General features: G+C 40.0%; 1 protein-coding gene across 1 annotated transcript; it reads right to left on the reverse strand.

Annotated features, from left to right (window-relative positions):
* Positions 1–367: 367 nt before the first annotated feature.
* On the reverse strand, positions 368–17,130 carry IL26 (interleukin 26). The gene is made up of 5 exons (XM_043563403.1): positions 16,742–17,130; positions 16,600–16,656; positions 16,286–16,420; positions 891–956; positions 368–799 (listed from the first exon to the last, which is right to left on the reverse strand). Exons 1-5 carry the CDS (start codon positions 16,910–16,912, stop codon positions 713–715), a joined length of 516 nt encoding a protein of 171 aa, XP_043419338.1. The 5' UTR covers positions 16,913–17,130; the 3' UTR covers positions 368–712.
* Between the last annotated feature and the right edge of the window lie 3,393 nt (positions 17,131–20,523).

Consider the following 20,523-nt stretch of genomic DNA (forward strand, 5'->3'; position numbering starts at 1 on the left):
ATCCAGCAGAAGGAAGCACAGTTTACTTATTAACATGAAGATCTGTTGGGAGCTAAGTTCACACCAGACATAATTAAAAGTCATAAAAACCTGGGGCGCCTGGGTGGCGCAGTCGGTTAAGCGTCTGACTTCAGCCAGGTCACGATCTCGCGGTCCGTGAGTTCGAGCCCCGCGTCGGGCTCTGGGCTGATGTCTCAGAGCCTGGAGCCTGTTTCCGATTCTGTGTCTCCCTCTCTCTCTGCCCCTCCCCCGTTCATGCTCTGTCTCTCTCTGTCCCAAAAATAAATAAACGTTGAAAAAAAATAATTTATAAAAAAAATAAAAGTCATAAAAACCCTTAAGTAGATAATAATCACAATAGCATCTCTGAAAGTCTCGATAACATTATATTGTATTCCAGAAAGCTGTCATTTTTCCTCCACAAATATTACATGAGTTAATTCTGATTATGCAGCTTTAAATTAAGTGTACTTGAGGATAATAAAACATGTCCAGGATGAAAGTATTCTTTGAAAATATAGAAAATGTACATATGAGAGATAATTTATGGATCTCCAAAACTTTATCATGTTAAATTTACCTAGTCATCTAACTTGGTATCAGTACCATGTACAAAAGTTTTTTAAAAGCAATACAGTCTTATAAATTTATTTCCAGTGGTTCTCATTATATTCCAAAATAACAATCAAATCCATGCACTTGGCTTCTTGCATTACTTAATGCTTTCCAGGAATTGTTTAATCCAGGAAAGAAGAATATCCAGTTCACTGACAGCTTTGTAGATTCCTTTGTTTCCAATCTGCAGATAAAATAGAGATATAAAAGCAGAAATGTTCACATTTTAAAAAAACAAAGTACAGTATTCAAAAACACTGATTTGAAATCCTTACCCCATAAAATGTTCTTTTCATCCTGGTAATTGTTTTCATCTCTCTAGCTGATGAAGCACATGAAATCTAATAAATCAACAGAAAATACCGGTTATATTATTGAAGAGGCTGTAATAATACTTTTCTACCCATTCAATAAACATTTATTGAGCAGGTATAATGTTCTGGGCATAGATGTGCACTGGCAAATAAATAATAGTTGGTCTCTGTCATCACAGAGCTTACAGTTCCATAGGAGACGCAGATGATAAATAAAGAAACTAACATTAAGTTACAAATTACAAGGTACAAGTAAATCTGTGTTTGTAATGCCGGGGACTCTATGATAAGAATTTACAGGAATGGCCTACTTTCAACTGGATGGTCAGGGAAGACTCTTTTGAAGAATGACATTTAAATTAAAATCTGAAAAATGAGAAGGAACCAGTAGTCTGGGAGCATGAAGAAAGGATAAAGGGCATTTGGGGAAGATGCACAGGAGAGATGCGTGAAGGCCCAGAGGCAGGAAGACAACAAGACTAGAGTAATCCAATCAGAGAGACAAAGGAAGCATGGGAGATGTGGGAACTTACAAGAACAAATTCCCTTTTTGGAAAATCATCCTGTCCACTACGTACATCGCACAGTACGGTATTCAGGCACTAACTGCCAGGAGAAAACATCAGGAAATATTAGTTTCTAAAGCAGGAGAAGGAGCGTTCAATGTTTTGAGAAGATGGCTTGTAACCAGGCTAGGAGAAACTGCCAATCTCCTTTGAGGAGGTGAATTTTCAAACCCTTTCTGAGCACAGAAATCACTTAGTAGTCAAGTAGGAGGTCATTAACATTGTCTTTTGCTTGCCCATGACTTTAGTTTTTACTTGTGGAAACTCAGTGCAAGAACAGACCAAGGAGGTGGTATAGGCCAATTCTTCTCGATTTACAGAAAAGAAAGCCAAGTCCCAAATGGCTAAGTTGCTTGCCAAAGGTCCTGTCCTAGTGATAAAATCGTGCTGGGCACATCAGTAAAGGTAACAGTTAAAACTCATGAAATGGAGGGGCTCCTGGGTGGCTCAGTTGGTTAAGCATCCGACTTTGGCTCAGGTCACGATCTCATGGTTTGTGAGTTTGAGCCCCGCATCGGGCTGTGTGCTGACAGCCGGGAGCCTCCTTCAGATTCTGTGTCTTCCTCTCCTTCTGCCCCTCCCCAGCTTGCGCTCGCTCGCTCTCTCTGTCAAAAACAAATAAAAACTTAAAAAAAAAAAGAAAACTCATGAATGGAAACGGCTAAAAGACAGCACTTTTGAAACCAATAAGACATGGCCAATGTCAATCAGCAGGTCCCTTTAGGCCAGAACACAAAGAGAAAAGTGGGGACAACGGGCAGCATTCAGGCTCCTTTTCTTGCCAAGCAAAATAGCTGAAATGATTTGACAGTTATATCCTGAATGCTGTTACCGGGCCTAATGGTGGTGATGGTGTCATGACTGCCCAAGTGGGGACTCTACTTTCAAGTATACGCTGTGCAGAAGGAAGAGACCCCTCTTGGGCAAGGGGCCTCCCCGATTAGGCACAGAAGAGCTTGCAAACACAGAATGTTCGGGTTAAGGTATAATTTACAGGACTCACACCACGACATTGGATTTTCCTGTGGTAAGAACCCTGAATTAAGAAGAGGACATTTCAGGGGCATCTGGATGGCCCAGTCAGTTGAACATCTGATTCTTGGTTTCGGCTCAGGTCGTGATCTCACGGTTTGTGAGTTCGAGCCCTGCGTCAGGCTCCTTGACAGTTAGAGCCTGCTTGGGATTTCTCTCTCCCTCTCTCTCTCTCCCCCTCTCTGGCTTGCTCGCTCTCTCCCTCTCTAAATAAATAAATAAATATTTAGAAGAAGAGGACATTTGAACCCAGACCAGATTGCGTGACAGATCCTGGACAGTGGTAGGCCATCTCAGAGAGTACAGTCAGAAAGAATCCATTCATTCATTATGCAAATGATGAAGTGCTCACTATGTGTCGGACTTCAGTGCTGGACCCTGAAGACATAATGATGAACCAAAAGAGTAAATAAAGAGCTGCGGACAGGAAATTAAAAAAAAAAAAAAACAAAAAAACAAAAAAAACACACCAGGTCAATATTATTAGGTAAAAATTCAGCAGCTCCAGGAGCTCTCTACTTTATCTCAATCCCCCTGCAACTGAAGACAGAAACACTGAGAAGATTGCTAGGTAAAAATAATAACAGTCAACAGGTATTATGTTAGTATTATGTATCAGGCACTAATCCGAAGGCTTTGATTACAGTACCGCATTCGGTCCTCACGATAACCCTGTGAGGTAGGTGCTATTGTTATCCTCATTTTAGAGATTCATAAGCGGAAGCACAGAAGTCAATAGTATGATTGTGTACACACAGTAAGTGGAAGAACTGAGATCCAAACCCAAATATTCTGACTCCAGAGTCTGTATTTGAAACCACTCTATTATACCAAAAAAAAAAAAAAAAAATCAGCATAACTTGGAAAAGATATTCCAATTCCGCCAAACTCTTGTTGAAAACCTTCAAAATCCAGTTCCAAAGAGAGATTAGTTCAAAGATCTCTGTTCTGCATCATAGAAGGGAAATGCTGGAAATGGCTTTAGAGGACGAAGCTGATCGGCAGAGACAGAGACAGAGAAGATTTCTACGTGAAAATGGGCGATGTGATGATAAGCAGAAGAAGAAATACTGTGGGGGGTGTGTGTGTGTGTGCGTGCGTGTGTGCGTGTGTTTCTTTGTTCATTTTGTTTTTCAGACTGGAACTACAAGAGTAAATTCGAGAAATAACCAAGTCTAGGTCCAGCCAAGAGAGTAGCTATGGAAAGAAACTCAGACAGGTCTGCCCATTATCGTATAAATAGTTTGATTAGATGCTGATTCCTTCTGACCTGAAATTATCTAATAGAAAAGTAGTTGGTCCAAATCTTGCAATGGGATGAAAGAGAACTTCATAAGAGAATCAACATTTGCCTAAATCCAAGGCACTGTAGCAAAGTTCTTAGGTGCAAGGATCGACCACAAAGTACAGAACCAAGTTACACGGCACAATATCCAGTATGCCTGTGCTAGGATGTGAAGATTTAACACCAAAAGTGGGAAGCCAAAAAAACCAACCAAATTCTGGACCTTACGGAAGTTAAATATCATTAAGGCATTCCTTCTGACTGTGTCTCTGCCCAGAAAACTCCAGCCCGCAGCACATCCCAGAGCAGGGTGGGAAGGACAAGAAGGACTTCTGCCTTCACTCCACCTAAGAAGGGCGAGGAGAGTAAAAAAGGAGAAAAATAAGGTTTGGCAAAAAACAACAACAAGAACCACCTCCACCACCAACAGCAACAGCAAGAAACACTTAATAGTGCCAATGATGCCACGGGAGCGTGCTGGTTTATGGGATGCTTTCTGGTGCCTTGAGATCCATTCACTATACGTGGCCTCCTAGTAAAGATCTGATGCAGAAGGTTCTCGTTTTCCTCACTGCTGTCAACATGTCTACAGACCCAGCAGGGCAGCCAGGTTTTACGGTCACAAGTCAGATGGCTTTGCCATCTAATACGCAATTAGAGAAATTTCTAATGCAGTGATTTCCTCTACCTTATATTTCCATGTATAGTTGCATTTGCTGAAAACAATGCACAACAAAGGGTCAGCGACATTACTGTAGGAACGGATGCATGATTTGACAAACTCAACCAAAGCAGATGTGATCTAGACTGGAGGCCATTTGTTAGTAGAGCTAGAATAACTAGGGCTCAAAGAAAAGTATGAGATGTCAGAAGGCAACAGCCTAGTCATGCATCATTAAGTTAATACATTTTTATTGCATAGTTATTATACACTAAGCATACAATAGTGCCTCCACCCATATGACATTAATTTAATTTTTAAAAGTAGCCTGCCAGGGGCACCTGGGTGGCTCAGTAGGTTGAGTGTCTGACTCTTGGTTTCAGCTCAGGTCATGATCTCATGGTTTGTGGGTTCGAGTCTCACCTCGGGCTCTGTGCTGACAGCATGGAGCCTGCCTGGAATTCTCTCTCTCTCTCTCTCTCTCTCTGCCCCTCCGCTGCTTGCTCTCTCTCAAAATAAATAAATAAACAAACACAAAAGTTTTTTTAAAAAGTAGCCTGCAAGATAGAGGCACCTGAGTGACTCAGATGGTTAAGTGTCCAACTCTTGATTTCAGCCCAGGTCATGATCTCACGGTTTGGTTCGTGAGACTGAGCCCCTCCTCGGGCTCTGTGCTGACAACAGAGTCTGCTTAGGATGTTCTCTCTTGAAATAAGTCAGTCAGAGAGAGACAGATTTCATATGATTTCACTCATACGTGGAATTTGAGAAACTCACAGATGAACATAGGGGAAGGGAAGGAAAAAGAAGATAAAAACAGAGAGAGAGAGAGACAAACCACAAGACGCTGTTAAATACAGAGAACAAACTGAGTTCATGGGCGTTGCAGGGGGATATTAAATGGGTGACGGGCATTAAGGAGGGCACTTTTCCAGAAAAGCACTGGGTGCCATATGTAAGAGATGAATCACTGGGTTCTGTTCGTGAAGCCAAGACTACACTGTATGTTAACTAACTTGAGAATAAAACAATTTTTTGACTTAAAAAGTTTTTTTTTTAAAGGAATGTTCTCTCTCCTCTCTCTCTCTGCCCCTCCCCCTGCTTGCATGCACGCACGCTCTCTCTCTTTCTCTCAAAATAAATAAATACACTTTTAAAAATAAAATACAGTAAAATAAAATAAAACAAAATAAAATAAAAGTAGCCTGCAAGATGAAAAATGGCCTTGGCGCACAAGCGATGGCTCACTCATCTGCTCAGACAAATGGTGACGCAAAATTACAACACTGTGTGATAAATATTGTGATTAAAAAAAAAATACAATTGCTCTAAGAAGTAGAGGCAGCCTGACTGTGGGATTCCATAAGACTTCCAGAAGAAAAACTCCAGTTAGCTGCACCTTGAAGGGTGAGTGTGGTGGAGTGCAGAGGCAGGGAGAAGGGCCAAGTGGGCAGAGGAAGCTCAGTGCTCCAGACTGAAGAGCGCAGAGATGATCTGGACACCCTTCAGGTCTCAGCTAAAACGCCCAGATTCAAGGAGCTGCTGTCTGGCCCCCAGCTTCCAGCCCCGCCGCAGCGCCTCCTGCCGCCAGCTCCCTGCACAGCACCCAGCCCGAGCTGAGACCCGCTGAAACTGGCTGGCAGCATTTTCAAGGAGTTCTAAAAGGACAGAGATATTATATGTCAATTTTGGTTGTTCCAGCATCTGGAATAGTGTTCAGCAAGTATTAGATGCTCACTAAATGTTTGTTGAGTGAAGGGATCAATGAACACAACGCAAGCACCAGCTTACAGCTTTGGGGTTCACAGGGCCTCTGGTTTAACAACAGAATGAAGCATGTCCCGGGCATCAGTGAGCATTTTGGTTTCTTAAAAACAACGGGATGAACAAATACAATCCGTAATTTTGTGTCCCCAATCTCCTCACATTTTGAATAATTATACAAATTTAGATTAAGTATGACCGCTAAAACACAAATGGAAAATCCCTCTCCACTGATAATGCTGTGGAAATGAAATACGTGGGTCAGGGACTAGACAGCTACACATGTTGTATTCCTGCACAGAACTAACTGTACATAGTGTATTCTCCAAAGAACGACCTCAAATTCTTTCTATGAAGAGTTTGATTAGCTTATATCCTATCATCAACAAATGCAGCATTTTCACAACCACTGGAGGAATGTAAAATCGTACATAAGCCCCTATATTTACCTCATCATACGACTTCAGACTGGATTGCACCATGTTTTTTTTTTCACACCACATTTCTCCATGTTCCATAGAAAAAACTAGAAAGAGTTTCCAAATACCTTCACTACAAACTCTTAAACGCTCTCAATGTAACTGTTTATCAGAATGAGTCCATGCATGCGTGTTAACTAGACTTATTGTGGTGATCGTTTCATAATTGATACAAATATTGGATCATTATGTTGCACACCTGAAAACTAATATAATGTTGTATGCCAATTATATATCAAGAAAAAAAAAGAATAATTCCACGTAACGTAGCCCATGGAAAGATAGAGCTGTGCCCCATAATTCTGACAGAGAACCTATATACCGCTAACTAAGGAGCGAATTTGGCAACAAAAAAATTCTGTAATATCATTAGAAAATATATACACCAAGATTTAAACCTGTTACTCAAAAATGATCTCTTTATGTTTAAAGAACTACTATAAATTGTACACATTATGCAAGTTAACACTAACATGGGCACTGAAAAGGAATTTGTTGTTTAGGTGACCCATTCCTTTGGAAATTGTCGCCAAAATGTAATTGGAAGAAAATTAGTGTTGTGTGTAAGGAAAGCAATAAGGAAAGACACTAAGAATTTGACAGCACCGTTATATGCTAATAGACACTAGCATATGCATTTAATTCTTCCAACAACCACAAGATGAGATTATTCATATTGCTAAAGACAGGTTTTGGACTGGACTTTGCGCTTAATGAGAGAATAACACAGGGCTGGTCTCACTTTCTACTTCTGGTTTTATCAGTTCAATCGGTTGCAATGAAAACAACTTGAAACTGCCAGGATAAGTAACAGGCATGTTTTGTAAGTTGATAAGCTAGTTGCAATTAATGACACAAATTACCTGTTGAATACACTACAAGATGTGGAGACACAAATATTCTCTTAGCCAAGACTTACCAGACTTTAAAATTAAGTACATATAATAAATATAAAGAAATGTATTTAACTGAATGCCAATTAAAGGAGATAATGAAATCTTAAAAACTAGTGGAGTTTTTTTTCAGTTTCAGTTTCAACTTTGATCACTAGCGATTAGGCAAATTTTTCATGAATTCAACTAAGCAACTCGTAAGTTCCTTTTTAAGTCTGAGAGTATTTGAGCTCCATGAGAATCTTTAGGGGCACCTGGGTGGTTCAGTCAGTTAAGTGTCTGACTTTGGCTCAGGTCATGATCTCACAGTTCGTGAGTTCAAGCCCTGTGTCGGACTCTTGTGCTGACAGCTCAGACCCTGGAGCCTGCTTTGGATTCTGTGTCTCTGTCTCTCTCTGCCCTTCCCCACTCATGCTCTCTCTCTCTCTCTCTCTGTCCCTCAAAAAAATAAATAAACATTAACAATTTTTTTCTAAAAAAAATCTTTCATGTGTTTTTTCACATATGCGTAGGTCAGCTTTCCAAATACCATGTAGCCAAATACTATGGCTAGCAAAGATTATAAAAATAAAAATGTTTACATTCCCCATAACTTATTTCCTTTGAATAATTATACGATCTGAATAGCCCAAATCAGACAAATTTTAAAATATAATATTTTATTAGGTGCTGCAAAATACCTAGAATGTTACAAAAAAAAAGGAGATGACATTCAAATACAGTGGTACCAGAATTCCAGACCAAATAGCTTATCATGATAATTATCATGGTTCTGTCTCTTAGGAGCAGCTTAATAACACGCCAGTCTTGGTGGACTTAAAAAATGGAAGGCGGGAAGCTGGTAGAAGCCAGAAAGAGTCCTCAGAAATGAAAAATAATTTAAGTCCATGAGTTAATAACAACTCTAGGAGAAAATAACAACTCACTCATCACCTGGGAAGAATGTTAGAAAATCAATCCCTTATATTGAAAACTAGTAAAGAAAGAAAAAGAATTAAGTATTTGCTCTGCCTTTCTTCTATGATAAATTTCTCAGGAGAGCCAAGTAGTAAGGGTAGGTTCTGTTTGTGGAATTACCCCCATTTATAAATAAAGAAGGTATAATAGAATTTTTAAAGTATCATTTTGCAATGCCTCATGAATAAATATATCTAGACAATAATTAACGACTGTTAATATCATAAACATAAAAGCCATATACTATGTGTCTCTGATGAAAAGTACACAACCCTACATATGAAGTGATTCAGCCAAAACATCAAGCTGAATCTGATCAAGTATCTATGTGTAATTACCAATGTACGGAAAATAAAGAAAAACAAATTAAATGACAATGAAGATTCAATCCTCAAACTGCGGACTATGAGAAACTTTGTAAGGCAAACAACGCTATATCTTTAACAAATAAATTGGAAGAAGAACAAGAAGAGGAGAAAAGAAAAAATCTGAAAGAATTCATCCCTAATAGAACTGTACTACAAGGTATGTTAAAGGAAATCCTTCAGAGAGAAAGAAGATATTACCAGATAGGAACCTGGGTCTACGCAAAAGAATGAAGAGTCTCAAAAAAGGCAAAACACGGAGTTATAATTAATAAGTTAATAAAAGGGATAAAATGGAATCATTTAAAAAATCAATCGAAAAGAAGTCAGAAAAAGAAGAAAATGGAACAAAGGATAACTGGATAAATAGAAGAGAAACAACAGGGTGCTAGATTTAACCCCAACCATATTAAACCCCCATCACATTTAAGGTAAATGATCTAAACCTACCAATAAAAAGATTGTCGGCGTGGATAAAAACACACAGAACCTAAATATATGCTGCCTAAAAGAAATCCACTTTAAATAAAAGGCACAAACAAGTTAACAGTGAAAGGGCAGAGAAAGATATATCATGCTAACACTAATCAAAGGAAAGCTGAAGTGGTTCTATTTTTATCAGAAAAAGTGGATTTCAGAACAAAGAATATTATGAAGGACCATAGGGTACTTTTATAAAATAAAGGGGTCAATTCATCAAGACGATATTGTAGTCATAAATATTTACGCACCTGATAGCAGAACTTCAAAATACATGAGCTTCTACCATGAATACTGATAGAGAAATAGAAAAATTCACAATTAATGCCAGAGATGTCCATAAATGATAAAATAAGTAAAAAAAAATCAGTAAAGATATAGAAAAATTGGAAAATAGTAACAACTAGATCTAAGTGATATTTATAGAACACCCCACCCAACAGCAAGATATCAATTCTTTTCAAATACACATAGAACGTTTATCAAAATTAACCAAATTCTGGGCCATAAAACATGGCTCAACAAATATAAAAGGATTTGAGTCACATAAAGGATGCTCTTTGACGAAAATGAAATCAAATTAGGAATCAAAATCAAATAGGCATCTGGAAAAATCCCCAAATATACAGAAACTAAAGGATTCACTTCCAAATAACAAATGGATCTAAGAAGAAATCAAAAAGGAAACTAGAAAGTATTTCAAGGTAAATGAAAATAGCACAACATATCAAAGATTGTGGGATGTAGCTAAAGTACTTTGTACCAAAAGGGAAATTCAAAACACTGAATTCCTATACTGAAAAGATTAAAAAAACCTCAAACTAATAACTTCAGCTTTCACCTTAAGAAAACACTGAAAGATCTCAAATTAGTGACCCAATCTTTCAACTTAAGAAACCAGAAAAAAAAAGAGTAAACTCAAATCTAACAGAAGAAAGGAATAATAAAACTCAGAATGAAAATCAGTGAAATCAAAACTGAAAATCAATAGAGGAAATCAAACTAAAAACTGATTCTTTGAGAAGTCAATAAAATTGATGAATTTCAATAAAATTTCAGGGGAAAAAAGGGTGAAGACAAAAAATACTAATATCCACAATGAGAGAAATGACATCATCCCATACTATTACAAACATTAAAAGGATATTAAAGTGGGTTGCCTGGGTGGCTCAGTCGATTAAGCGTCTGACTTCTGCTCACGTCATGATCTCACGGCTCTTGAGTTTGAGCCTCACCTCGGGCTCTGTGCTGACAGCTCAGAGCCTGGAGCCTGCTTCAGATTCTGTGTCTCCTTCTCTCTCTGCCCCTCCCCTGCTCACACTCTGTCTGTCTGTCTCTCTTTCAAAATAAATAAAAATTAAATTTAAAAAAATTTTTTAAAAGGATACTAAAGAAATAACATGAACAATTTTGTGGCTAAAATTTGGTAGATTTGATGAAATGAATAATAAAATTGAAAAACACAAATTATCAAAGCTCACTCAAGGAGAAATGAAGAACATCAATAGCCTTGCAGCTATTAAAAACTAAAATACTTAGTTTAAAATCTTCCCATACACAAAACTCTAGGCAAAAATGGCTTCACTGGACCATTGGCTTCAAAAAATGGCTTCAAAGGATCAATTCTATGCAAGCCCTTCCAGAAAATGGAAGAGGGGAGAATACTTTCCAACTTACTGAATGAGATCAGCATTATACTAATTCCAAAAATGAGACAAAGATATTAAAGGAAAGGATACAAATGTCCCTCATAAACATAGATACAAAACTTATTAATAAAATTTTAGCAAGTTGAACCTAACAATACATGATAGGGACAACGCATTATTACCAAATAGAGTACATCCCGGAAATGCAAAGTTGGCATAACTTTGAAAACCAATGTAATTGGTATCAACCATCTAAAAAATAAAAATCACATGGTCATCTCAACAGGTGAAAAGGCATTGACCTAGATGTGAAACCTAAAAGTAGAAAAAATTGGGGCGCCTGGGTGGCGCAGTCGGTTAAGCGTCCGACTTCAGCCAGGTCACGATCTCGCGGTCCGTGAGTTCGAGCCCCGCGTGGGGCTCTGGGCTGATGGCTCAGAGCCTGGAGCCTGTTTCCGATTCTGTGTCTCCCTCTCTCTCTGCCCCTCCCCCGTTCATGCTCTGTCTCTCTCTGTCCCAAAAATAAATAAACGTTGAAAAAAAAAATTTTTTAAGTAGAAAAAATTGTAAATGAAAACATAGTAAAAGTTCTTTGTGACCTTGTGTTAAATAAAGATTTCTTAAATGTGGCACAAAAGGCATGATTCGTTGAAGAAAAAAAATTGATAAGTTAGACACCATCAAAATGTAAAATGTCTTCTCTTCAAAAGACACTGTTAAGATAATGAAAAGATGTCACAGACCAAGAGAAAAATATTTGCAAATTATATATCTGATAAAAGATTTGCATGCAGAATATACTTGAAAACAAACATACGCAAAACCCAGTGAGAAAATGACCAACCTCTTTTTTTAATGGGCAAAATATCCAAACAGACACTTCACCAAGGATATACTGATGATAAATAGGCAAATCAAGAGATACTCAACATCATTAATGACTGGGGAAATGCAAATTGAAAACACAACGTGATACCACAACTACACTGGCTGGCGTGTGTAGACATTGACCATACTAAGCGATAGCAAGGATCCTGAGTAGTGAACTCTCACACACTACTGGTGAGAACATAAAATGGGACAGTCACTTTGGAAAACAGTTTGGCCATCTCTTACAAAACATACACCTAACTTATGATCCAACTATGCCACTCCTAGGTATTTACCCAAGAGAAATGAAAATACCTGTCCAAAGACTTGCATACAAATATTCATAGCAGCTTTACTTGTGATAGCTTGAAAGCTGGGGGGAAAAAAACCCATCGGTAGGCAAACAAATTGTACTACATCATTATCATAGAATACTACATGGCAATAAAAAAGTAATAAATGACCGATACACTCAGTAACACGAGTGAATCTCAAAATAATTATGCTGGGTGGAAAAAGTCAGACATAAAAGAGTGTAACATATAGGCCATTTACATTAAATTCTAGGAAATGCAAAAAAATCTACAGTGACAAAAGGCAGATCGGTGATTCCCTGGGGACGGAGACAGATCACAAAGGGGCACCAAGAAACTTTTGGGGGTGATGGATATGTCCATTATCTTAATTGTGGCGATGGCTTCACAAGGGTATACGCATGTCAAAACTACCAAATGACACACTTGAACTATGTCCAGTTAATCGTGTGTTGATTATATCTCAATAAATCTGTTAATAAATACATCATAAATACTAAACATACCCAAAATACATATGGAAAGCTTACATACTACTCCTATGATTACTCTGATGCGTGGGACTCCTGAAACTTCTAGCAGGTCTGAGAGCAGCTCATTTACCTTACTCCAAGCTTTCTCCTTCTCTGTTTAATGAATGACACCCCCTCCCACTCAGCCCCCCAAGTAAGAACCTTAGGCTTATCCCAGACTCTCCTCTCTTCCTCAGACTCTCCTCGCCCTTCCCTATGACCCGAGTGTGTTCACTCCAGCCACATTATTGCAATGCTTTTTATATACTTTTTTCTCCCTAGAGCCTCACCCCCCCCCCCACCTACATCCCTCTACCTTCACCAAAGAGCTTTCTCTGAAACATAAGAGTATGTGATCTTGCCCTGCCCTTCGATGGCTTTACATTTTTCTTCAGGACAATCCTTATCCTTAGCCGGTGTTATCATGCCTCTCTTAACCAGCCCTTCATTAGCATCTCCCGGCTAAAATCTAAACAACCAGCCTCCTCTAGACATTCCCCAAGCCATTCTACATTCATACTCAGTTACTTGCTGTTTCCTGAATATGATATGTCATTTCACACCATCAAGCTTTATTCAAGCTTCTCCCCCCGCCGTTCCTGCCCCCTCATTCCCCAGGAAACCCAATGCAGTCACCACCTCCTTCAATAATACATGCTCTCCACACCTCAAGGTGGACAGAATTAACTACCTCCCCCTTTGTGCTTCCACAGCGACCGGGTCACACAGAAAACTCAGCATCACACATGTCACATTTCATGATTCACTGGCCTTCTTTGTTTACATCTCTCTGCCGGTAAGAAGAGTACAAGCACCAGAGACCGGGGACTTGATCAGACTGGTCTTTCTCACCCAGGACAGAACCTGGAAAATACAGAAGTAGGCCACCTGCTGTAAGCCAATTTGCAAAAATTCAGTTTACAAAACTGACTTGTTTCTCTTAACCATTTAGTTCCAGTTGATTGGGTTTTCATTTGTCTTTACAACACCATTTGCAGGAAAGTTCTACATTCATAAGAAGAAATCATTCACTGACTAGAGCAGATGCTCAGTAAACTTATATTAAACAGATACCAGCTTCTCTTACCAAAAATACAAAATTATCATTGGCCAAAAGATTAAGCCAGACGCAAGCACCTATTTCCCCGACACAATGTCTGCGAAGGCTTTCCGAACTCAGGCTAATCCTCTGATTTTCTTTTTCAGTTTCGCAGAGGTGGTCGGTCTACCTCTCAGCATAAATTCCAAAGTCTGTGAGACAAATTAACTGGGGCTAGCAACGCTTGACTTCAGGTGGGAGAAAGTAAGAAGGAAAGCCCAGAATTAGGTGGCGCTCAGGGAGGTTGAGTGGACGTGTGTGCTCCTATTTGGCCACAAGGGGGAGCCAGCCACTTTGGTACGCAGTCACAGCCCGCGCGGGAGGTACCCCACTGCTCCCACAGGCCGTGTGACCCAAGTCCCTGAAAGAAACATCTCTGTTGGCAGAAGTATCTTTTTTGACAGGTCTCTTTAGGGAAAAAAACTTCTCCAGAAATAAATCCAGGCAAACCAGAGTTCCTAGGTAATTGTATTTTTCATCTAGAACGTTTCATGGTCTTGGTTATAGCCATCATTGAGTTCTCTAGCTATTTGAGCCGAGGAAACCCAACTGATGGGAAAATAGACACACCTTTTGGGGCTCCGGGCGTCTAGATACACTCTACAGCATCAGGCAAGGATTTATTCTAGTGCCTCACCACCATTAACAACTTCATTTGAAATAACACGATATGAAATCGACTGACTGATGCAATGAATAGCACCTACACAGAGGAATCGGGGTGAAAACAAAAAGTGAAGAGAAACAGGATGCATTTAAAAGAAAAAGAAAAAGAAAAAGAAAAAAAGAAAACAGGCTGAAGAGGATCCTGGTCTCCAGACACCGAAATGGAAGCGGCTCGATTGTTCGTTTGAACTCTACCCCAGGCTACAGTGGCTGCCTTAGGTCTCATTATTTCCCCTATATCAAGTCCTTCAAGAGGTAGTCTCCTCCTCCTCAAATCTTTTAGCGGCGAAAACGCTCTTACTTATAACCTAATAGGCTGGTGGGAGGGGGAATGAAATATAAAACTTCATAATAATTCAACTTAAATTTAAGAGGCTATTTATATTATTCACTATCTTAACAAGATGACCTCAAAGGTAAAGTATTAAAAAAGCCAAAGACAAGTGAGGATCTTTCCATTAGTCTAAGCAAGGGAATTGGCCCAGGGCATTCCCTCTCTTCTACAAAGAGGCACCAGGTTGTAATTTTTATCGTTGCAGATACATGAATGGGATCGGAGAGTTTATAAGACACCATGCAACCCAAGCTTCAAACAAGGACATAACTTAAACACAAACTAACCAAAGAAAAAGAGAAGATAAATTCAGTGGAATTTGTTACCTACCGACCACCTCACCCACATATAATGCCTCTGCGCTGTGGTCTGCAATTTGAGATCCTGAACACTTTGACAGACCCCAAGGAAAACACATCTTAACTCTTAAGTGAAACTCCACCTGCAACTGCCCGGAATTGAAGTCTCAGTGACCATAATGCCCAAGAGTAGAGAACTCGTTTCCATCTAGCAATCCAAGGACTGCAATAATCATCACTACCCACCCCCCTTCACACCGCCTGCAAGGTACAATCATAAGAGGCTGAGAAAGCATGCTTGGAACCCAAACAGGATCATAGAAAAGATTTACCATCCCCCACAGAGGCAAGTCGACTAATATTGCACTGATCCCAGCTTAATTGTTTTGCTTTATTTTGTTTCATTGTTCTGCACCGGTCTTTCTTACTGTGAATGTTTGTAGAGAAATGTGGTCACTTTAACCTTCTTAATTAATTCCCCATTGCTTGTGGTGACAGTGGCCATACTGCAGCATCAAATAACTTAAGGGCCAAAGAAAACATACCCCTGTTTTTATAAAGTTTGGACTGAGACCGTGCCTTAAAAAGGGTATAGCTATAAAAAAAATTAGGTAAATAAGAAAAAAGCAATCTAAAAGCTCTCATCAATATGGCAAGGAAAGAAAGAGAGAAAGAAAGAAAGAGAGAAAGAGAAAGAAAGAAAGAAAGAAAGAAAGAAAAGAAGGAAATAGCCTAGAATAGTGTGTGGCACATGTTGGTGCTTAAGAAATATTTATTAAATAAGTGAATGAATCACTTGGGACTCATATACAGAGCAAACAATAAGTAAACAAACAAATAAATAAACAAATATTGAGGATCATTCCGTGGTATTTTAGATCTCCAAGATGTCGTATGTGCCACTCCTTAAGAATAATAAATATTAAAAAAAGAAACAATAAGTATTGGCATTATGAGTTACTCGTGGTTATTCAGTGCTGGTTCACTGACGATAAACTCTCCATTTGGACCACAAGCCACCAATTAGAAAGCCCCTTTTACTCACCCTTGCTTGTGGAGACAGCTCCCTACATGCTGTTTTCTAGGTAGGTTTCTAGGATCAAACTCACTGTGTTTGCTGTGCATACTTACACAGCGGCTCAATTGCTGCCTAAGGCTATGAAATTCTTCCACAAAGTGTCTTTCCTTGCAGACTTGTAATTGGAGTTGACCAAAAACATCGTCCATGAAGAAGGACAGAAGCTGTTCTTGGAATCTGCAGTTTTTCTATAAATAAGATATGAGAAATCGCATAAAGTAAACCGTGGGATATAGTTTTTGTAAAATGTCACTGCAATCCCCACCTGATTATGACGTAATGACCACTTGGAAAAATTAAAATGCAGGAGGAAAAGCATCAAACAAGTAGAAAGATGAAAAACATTTAAAAAAACCCTCTGGCTCACCATAAATAGCTTTTTTGTTTTCTTTTTTAATAATCGTATATTTTTAATGCGGTCTTCCTACAATAAAACAAAAGGAGATAAGTGTTATCCAGAATTACAAATGTCCGTTAGGTCATCATTTTAAGCAGAGCCTGATACTTACTGGAATTGTTGCTTTGAGCCATGCCGCCTTGACGTAGAGTCTGTCAACAGCTTGGGACAGTGTGCCCCTTGGGTAACAACCTTTCGCAGAGGAAGATTGCTTGTGCTTGGCGATGACAAGAGACAGAGTGGCAAACAGCAACCCAGACCTCAAAATGCAATTCGCCTGCATCTCCCTCCACCCCACTCTGGGCTCCTGTCGCTCGCCAGACAGTTTCTTGTGCTGGTTCGATGATCGGATAACCTACTTACTTAAGCCCTCAAGGCCACCTCTTCAATGAGATCCTGTGGTAGATAACTTACAGTTTACAGAGAGGAAGATCACCCCGGCTGTTCTATTTTTTTTTAGAGCTTGCTTCATAACCGAAAAAGCTTTGACCGTGCTATCTGTGACACTAAGAAAAAGCACAAGTTTACTGGGAAGGTTAAGGCCCCCTTTTCAAAAAAAAAAAAAAAAGTCAAGTCAGAACCTCAGTTGCCTATCACAACAGATGCATTGTTTTTTTTTAAAAAAATTTTTTTTCAACATTTATTTATTTTTGGGACAGAGAGAGAGCATGAACGGGGGTGGGGTAGAGAGAGAGGGAGACACAGAATTGGAAACAGGCTCCAGGCTCTGAGCCATCAGCCCAGAGCCCGACGCAGGGCTCGAACTCACGGACCGCGAGATCCTGACCTGGCTGAAGTCGGACGCTTAACCGACTGCGCCACCCAGGTGCCCCCAGATGCATTGTTTTAAACAGGTTCATGACATGCCAGTAAGGGAGACTCATCTCCGGGAGGCAGTGTGTTTTTTTTTTTTAATGTCCATATGAAAAATAAAATCTCCTTTTTAGCCAATATCCCCACCCCACCCCACCCCCCCCCCCAAATTAACCACAGGTAGAGTGGAGAGCCCTGGGAAACTTGCTCATGATCTCCTATGGGTTTTACACATATCCCTTGCAGAGTCTTTCGCCAGGCTCCCTCTCTTCTCTCAGGAGCCACCTTTCTTTAGCCAGCCAGCATTAAGACCCAAGAGAGTTTTTCAATTTTTCTCAAGAATTTTTCCAGCTCAGAAACTGTAACTCCCCTAACACACTCAAGATTTGTTTGGCATAGGGACCTGGGGTTAAGGCCCACGGTTTAGTAAATTCTCTATCATCTCTGTCCAAGTTGACTGCCCAGCTTCTAGTGCTAGACTTCGAGTAGCATGCACATTTCTTAAGGAAAGAGACCCAACCTTTCTATCTCTGAATCCTTAGCCGCTACCCAGATGACGCCTCATCTAAGGAAGCACAGCCGATGTTTGTTGAATAAATGCTTTCCTTTCCACGTCACAAAATGCTACTGTAACTGTGTTGCTTTTTATTCCATCAACAAATTTCTGTCGAGGATCTGCCTATACAGAGACCTGTGCTAGGTACCAGGGGGGCTATAAAGGCAGATGGTCCATGGAATCCCATCCTCAATTCTGCCCCAGTTCTTCTGATAGTGGTGACAGGTATGGTCCATGTGAGGGAGTAGCCCCAAGCTAAGAAGTGGATGTGGCCTAGAATCATATAAGGAGAAGCAAAGACAAGGCACCAAAGCCTAGCATGAACAGAGTTAACGTAGTACCTGAGCAAAACAGAACTGGAAGCTGGTTGTGAGCAAGAGATTCCTCAAAACTAGTCAGTGACAGACTTCAGAATTCAAGACAAATGTCTAAATCAAAGACCACCAGGCTGGCAAAGGAGCGAAGAGAAAGTAGGAGTGAGAGGTCCAAACACTGGGGAATATTTCCTGCTGCTTCAAAAAGTAGGTAGATTTTGCAACACCGGAAGTTTATGCCCACAGGACCAGCTCTGCTGTGAAAGACACACTCTCTGAGGTGAGATGGGAATGTTCACAAAGAGCTACAGCAGAAGGCAGCTGATTGGGAGCACAAAAAGAGGGTTCACTGAAATTTTACAAAAATTCAGGAAAAGGAAGAATTCTTTTTTAGCTAGGAGTAGCTTAAAGGTGTTTGAACTGGGACACGGAATATCCCAGGGTGGTGTTTCTTTTGTTTTGTTTTGTTTTGTTTTGTTTTTGAGAACAGTGATGCCTACTATTCAAAATTCCTTTATAGAAAAGAGTATGAACTACCAGGGATCAAAAGCCCAAATGCTTTCAGAGGGTGTAGGATTAACATAAACACCCTGGGTAAACGCATACGGGACAGTCGGAACTAAATTGCTTACATTGCCACCAAACCTAAAATCTGCCTAATTATACAGCCTGTTAACACACCGTGTGGGTGCACTAAAAGGACCACGCAAAATACTTCCAGGAGCTGAACACTGCCTTGAGCAGCTAATTTGGGGGTCCCTGGTGTGCGGCAACAAAACGTAAGTGCAACGCGAATCGCTAATATTGGTAAATGAATATGTGTTCTGACGAATTTTTAACTCCTGCTGGTTGCATTTGCATAAATGTCTCATGTCCCTCAAACTATCAGGACCCAAGGAAGATCATAACATCCCAGGGATGCCTCCGCTTTGATTCACAACCAACTCCAGAAAACTGGCCATTTCCTTATGTCTGAAAACCGTATCTCCCTGTGGACCATAGTCATCCTACATCTTAGTTGGCACCTCAGCCTCATTAGGGTCCTTCAAACAGTCCAATCTGGCCCCCAAAGGATGACAAGTGATAAAGGAGACTCAAAACACAGGTCCTAAAGACAATTCCGACAGGGGGTTCCAAAAGTGCCCCCAAGTAACAAAAGAGCCATTAGAATAAGTACGTGATGTCCTTGGGGTACCAGCTGAAACACAAGTCTCTCTCATTTTGGATGTATTTTTATTATGTCACTTTTATAAGTTCCTTATACAGAACTACATAAAAATGGCTATTGGTTACAAGGAGATTTGGTTTTGAAACTCAGATGCAACTACCCTACTAGTTGTATAGCCATGCGGAAGTTGTTAATCCTCTCTGAGCTTTAGTTTTTGTCGTCATTAAAATGGGACAATAATTGTACCTACTTCAGACGGCTGTCATGAGCAAAAAATATGATAATATCAATAGAATGCTGAGCACAAGGGCAGCTACAGATGCACCCTGCAAGTGGTAACTATTACATTATTATTTTTCAAATAATAAATGTATCTTAATCTGTCCAGGTACTGTACCAAAATACTACAGACTAGATAGCTTATAAGCAACAGAAATTAATTTCTCACCAACGTGAAGGCCGGGAAGTCCCAGATCAACATGTCCGCGTGGTCACAGTCTGGTGAAGCCTCTCTTCTGGGTTGCAAACAGCCAGCCTCTCACTGTGTCCTCACATGGTGGAAGGGGCAAGGGATCTCTCTGGAGCCTCTTTTATAAAGGTGCAAATCCCATTCATGAGGACTCTGCCCTCATGACCTAACCACCTCTCAAAGGTCCCACCTAATACCACCAACTTGGGGTCTAGAGTTCAACATATGAATCTAAGACACAAGCATTCAGACCACAGCAAAAGGCATGTGCAATACTCTGAATAATGTTTAAGTCTCTCACAAACTTTCAAAAGTGTTGAGAAATGGTTGAAGAAAGTGAGGAAAGTAAAGGATGAACAATGATCTGACCATATTTCAAAGAGTATGCAGGCATGAGGAATTCAATTCACCCCCACACACATCCAGAAAGCAGACCGGGGCCATTAAGTGGATATTTTAAGGCTGCTACTCCTACATAATGTACAGGAGAACATTTAAACACCTGATCTGCCCCAAAGCACAGCTGGCTACCCCAATTCCCAAATGCCGGTATGGCAGCCATTTTCCTTAAAAT

The sequence above is a fragment of the Prionailurus bengalensis genome, chromosome B4 (assembly GCF_016509475.1).
Source record: "Prionailurus bengalensis isolate Pbe53 chromosome B4, Fcat_Pben_1.1_paternal_pri, whole genome shotgun sequence".
NCBI lineage: Eukaryota > Metazoa > Chordata > Mammalia > Carnivora > Felidae > Prionailurus > Prionailurus bengalensis.

What these genes read in the sequence shown, in the direction of transcription:
- IL26 (XM_043563403.1), bottom strand. Translation starts at nt 16,912, where the DNA reads ATGCAGGCGAATTGCATTTTGAGGTCTGGGTTGCTGTTTGCCACTCTG. An exon ending in GGCTCAAAGCAACAATTCCA is followed by an intron (nt 16,657 to 16,741) that starts GTAAGTATCAGG and finishes GTTTTATTGTAG; the next exon opens with GAAGACCGCATTAAAAATAT. An exon ending in TGAAAAGAACATTTTATGGG is followed by an intron (nt 800 to 890) that starts GTAAGGATTTCA and finishes TTTTATCTGCAG; the next exon opens with ATTGGAAACAAAGGAATCTA.